At 34.7% G+C, this 4682-nt stretch overlaps 1 protein-coding gene across 1 annotated transcript; it reads left to right on the top strand.

Annotated features, from left to right (window-relative positions):
- The first annotated feature begins 6 nt into the window (after positions 1 to 6).
- LOC117112485 (transmembrane protein 45A-like) lies at positions 7 to 3195 on the top strand. Its single transcript, XM_033255572.1, has one exon. The coding sequence runs from the start codon at positions 80 to 82 to the stop codon at positions 941 to 943; it is 864 nt and encodes a 287-aa protein (XP_033111463.1). The 5' UTR covers positions 7 to 79; the 3' UTR covers positions 944 to 3195.
- The last annotated feature ends 1487 nt before the right edge of the window (positions 3196 to 4682 follow it).

Genomic DNA, 4682 nt, shown 5'->3' with positions numbered 1-4682 from the left:
ACCGGAGAACGCTGATATTGGGACCAAATGTTCTGCTGATTTCAACTGTTTTGAAAATTGTTTAGATGCATTAATACATATGGGTAGTTTTTTCGGACACGCTGCGTCTGGGATTTTATTCATGATATTGGCATCATGGTGGACAATACAACGAACATTCAATAACTACTATCGCAACTATCGAAGGATTCGTCGGAAAGCTAGACTGCCGTGTATGAATGTACCTTTTGAAGGGATTTTAGTTGTCTTTTTGGCTCTTTCCGGCTTTATCGGTGAACAAGTTTACAAAACTTGGAAGTGGAAAATATTTGATAATGAAGGTAATTTTATTTACTCAAATATTTGGCAGCATTGCACTATGTGGGCCGCTTTTGCGTTCTATGGAGCTGCCAAAATTGCCGTGGCAACCTGCTTTAAAGGCTCAGAAAGATGGGCTCAGGTGTTCTTAACGTTCGCTTACTTTATTGAATGTTTGCTGTTTTATTTTCATCTCCACGGACGAACAGAACTGAACGTTCAGATGCACTTGTTAGAGGTGACCATTGTGTTTATGTGCATTCTATTCAGTGCAGGTGAAATATGGCTCCCGGCTGACGAGGTACTTCCGTGGTTACGCACTTGGGCCACGTTTGTTCAAGGCTCGTGGATGTTACAGATTGGTTCAACGTTGTACCATCCTCTACGTAGTAAAGATTACGCATGGGATGAGGATGATCATCTGAACATCAAATTCTTTACAATGGTCTTCGCTTGGCACTGCATTCTCGGAACCATTGTGGTGGCTGTCCAAGTGTTTGTAACCAAAGTAATCATGAAATATATGTGTGGGTTGCAGTATTCGTCTACATACACAGGATTAGAAGACAAGGACGAAGAGGAGGAAGAACGGTTCATCATGGAAACTAAAAATAACTTTAGTGATGAAGAATGTAAAGTTAACTGATATAAGCCTAACGGAATATTGTCCATTTTCCATTTTTCATAGCTTTTTTTTAATAGGCTTACGTGTAGTGGCGTAACAAAGAGGTCTGAGGCCCTGGTTAAGGCTTGCTCGTTTCACTATTACCTGGAGGAAAGGCCCCGTCCGCTTATACAGTATTTGACGTTTTAGGGAGAAAGTATTTTATGTTTTTTAACACGTTAGTAGGTTAAAAAGGTAAAAAGACCCCGCTCAGCCAATATGTGGGGCAAACCATGGTGATATCCCTGGGTCCTTTTGGTCAGATAAAAGGTAGAGGAAGAATGTTTTATAAAGGAAACTAAAACAACTTCAGTGATGTAGTAACATTATAAATTTGCAGTGGCCTATGGCATAATATAGGTTTATAATTATTATAGACCTAAGTATATAACTTATATCCTAATTATGAGTTATTTTGCCCTGCAAACGAACAGTTTCGTAACAAAATGCATACAAATGGCGATCGTCTGCATGCCTAATCGTTGTGTTACTCATGAGATGTATTACTCATGCGATAATCAAACAACGCAACGATTCAGTTAAAATTTAACTTTCGAGCAAACACGTTCGCGTGCATTTCACCCATGATTTCACAAAGAAATTTAATTTAAGGTGATATTTATTCAACCATTGTGCAAAGAGAACATTTAGTACAAAGGTCAATTTCTAGAACAGTCTAGAATCCGAAGCTTGTTTAAACTGCTCTTTAACAATAAAAGGATAGTAACAATCATTGATACATATTATAATGAACAAAAAAACACAAGCAAAGAAAACAAGTAGATGTCTAACAATATTAAGCTTTATGGGTTTTTTTTTACACAAAATGTTTAAACTTGCCTAGGATACTGAAATCTTTGAGTGTAACGTAAATTCTACATCACTTTAGACTTCATAGTATTTGACCAGCTTAGATGCCTTTCATTGATGTTTGTGCTATTCATCGCTTGGCTCCTCCTTATATTAACTCAAAATTAATCAACATGGCATCCCAGAACTTCATTTTTTCAGTTACCCATCCTAAGTTAAAAAATAAAAGCACGGTTTAAATTACATAATTCATCATTTTTTGTAATATTTCTGCTTATATTTGCCATTCTTCGTATTCTTCTTTTTCCAAGGAAAACATTTTCAAAGCGTACTATGTACTTTCCCCTTATTTTGTTATTGTTTTTATCTACTGAAATTGTTCTATGGATTATATTTTATGTTTATGTAGTGTGATTGGCATTGCTGTATTTTTTTGTCATGAGGGCATCAATGTTCAACATAGCTGGAAAAGCAGCACTGGAGAAATTAAGTTAAACAAAATAAAATAGGGCCTTTTAGTTAAATTGTGTTCCACATAATATTTAGTTAATTAAAAATGGGCTTTTAGAGGCAAATTGTATATGAATGTTGCATACGGTTCATGGAAATTTATTATACTGAAACAAGACATTAATATTGGTAACTTTTTGTAAACCTGCCTATATTACACTCACACATTTTTAAAAAAAATATCTTAGTTATCCCCATATGATATTACCCTATTGGAGATATTGAATGAATAATGTATTGCAAAAGATGATCAATTATGTTTTTCATTTGACGCTACATATTACACCCAATCGACAAAGTTCACTTGATCTTTCAGTTTATACCTTAATGTGTTCATAGTTAACATTGAGTAGCTCATCTAAACCTTTAGAGTAGCAGTAAAGTATGCATAGGTACCAGTAACAAATTACATTGAGTTCGTATTCCATAAAAGCAGATTACATCTCTCTATATTCAATTTCTTATTTTTTTTTAACGTTTTATCTCTACGAAATGATGCATCAATGATTAAATAAATAAAATAGATATGCTTAATAACCAGAATGAATAACTTAATAAAGGTTTCGATGTGATTAACTTACTGAACTTTTTGAGTCACTATTTTAAATGATTTACAAATTAAAATCAGAAACAACCAAATGACAGATAGGCCTAAATGACGACGATCAGAGCAATGTGTGTTGTAGGCCAAAGCCTTTTGGGAAATTAGAGGGACCGATAATGGGGAATTTAAGTAAGATATCCCATGTGGGGTTATGAGACGAGCAGAGGTCAAGTTTAAGATTAGAGGTTTCAACAAACATCTGTATATAAGTGAGAGATAATTAACTCAAACGGGGTAGACAGCTGAGAGAGTTTGAGGTCAGATAGAATTTGGCAATTTTTTTTAAATAAATGTTTTCAATATACCGGTATTTAATATTTTTATATTTGTAATTTTTAAATCTGTAAATTGTAACCATTTGTTGTATTTCAGTTTTTAACTGCGATGCATTTTGGAATAAACGTGGAAAGAAAGAGGAAAATGTTAAATAATACATAAGGAGTTAGTGAGGCCTATAGAATTTTTTCTACGAAGTTTTTAATAACAAAAATCATCCTTATTGTAAATGCTATGCAAAAGATCCCTATTCGGTTGAAATAAAAAATCGGGTATACATGGCGGATTCAAGGGCCAAAGACCCCTAATTGTTTTCAAAATTATTTAGAAAAAAAGGGAAAAAAGGAGAAAATGATATTCAAATTCAAGTGCCATTTCCAGATGCCATAATTATAAAATCTCTTACCTCAGTCCCAACCATGATGGGGCTGAGGTCGTCTGGACCCTCCATCTATAAATCCCTCCCTCTATTTCGAATTTATGGATCGCAACTGGTATACGGTACGAGCTACTTGTTCAATTCAATATTCCACTTTGTTATCAGATGCAAGTCAAGCTTTCGGTAATTTCATACCTCTATGGTTTTCACAGCCCTCGTTCAATCCACCGAAGGTTTGAAACAGTATTTATAATTTTTGCAGCTATCATGTCTGCTTTTCAATAAGCACAACTATTTTTTATTTAAGTTGTCATACGATCAATCATAGATGAGCAAAATGATTTTAATCGTGTTGTTTATGGGGGATATTCTATGGCGTACACTTGCTATACCTTGTAAATTATGCTGCTTAGTTTGGGTTCCATGCTACACAGATATGAAAAAAATCGAAAGCTTACAAACAACCATGGCAGATATATATTAAAGGCAAGTTGCAACACCCAAATAGAAGCTCTACTCGGAGACTTAGGGTGGCAACCTATCCATAGGCCTACCATTCAACAATATACAAGAGTAAATTATTTTTCAAGGCTACAATATATGGAAATCCACAGGTGGCCAAAACTCTTATTCAACGCTTCAATGTATTTAAAATGTACTGAAGCAGAGCATGAGATATAAATTTTTAGATACGGTGAGAAAGTCATTGAATAATTGTGAGATGCATGAATTCTTTACCCGTACACCACTGGTCCTACGTGGGTTAGTACATTAAACATAGAAACATCTGGATTGAGTCATGTCAACTGGTTTAGTAAAGTAATGCAGTCAATATATTAGAATTAAGAAATTCCCCAAAAATGGAGGATTATTTAAAAAATGAAACTGATTTCTACGGAAGCAGTTTAAAGTTTAAAGCAAGATCCAATACCCTCCAACTTAAATGCCATCGTATGTAAATATGATTCACTGTTGATAAATACTGCCCTCTTTGCCATGAAAATGAGGAGGATACCATAGAGGTATAATAAGAATACTAGAGCGCTAACCGCAATGTATTCGATGTTCGAAATACGCAGAACTGTGTGTGTGTACCATCCAAGATGGCTACCATAGATTTAGCCAATCAAATTTCGCTAAGC

This window comes from Anneissia japonica, unplaced genomic scaffold, assembly GCF_011630105.1.
Source record: "Anneissia japonica isolate Jap-2015-1 unplaced genomic scaffold, ASM1163010v1 scaffold287666_len26991_cov176, whole genome shotgun sequence".
Classification (NCBI taxonomy): domain Eukaryota; kingdom Metazoa; phylum Echinodermata; class Crinoidea; order Comatulida; family Comatulidae; genus Anneissia; species Anneissia japonica.
The sequence above is the reverse complement of the archived record's forward strand: the minus strand, read 5'-3'. Positions and strand labels throughout refer to the sequence as shown.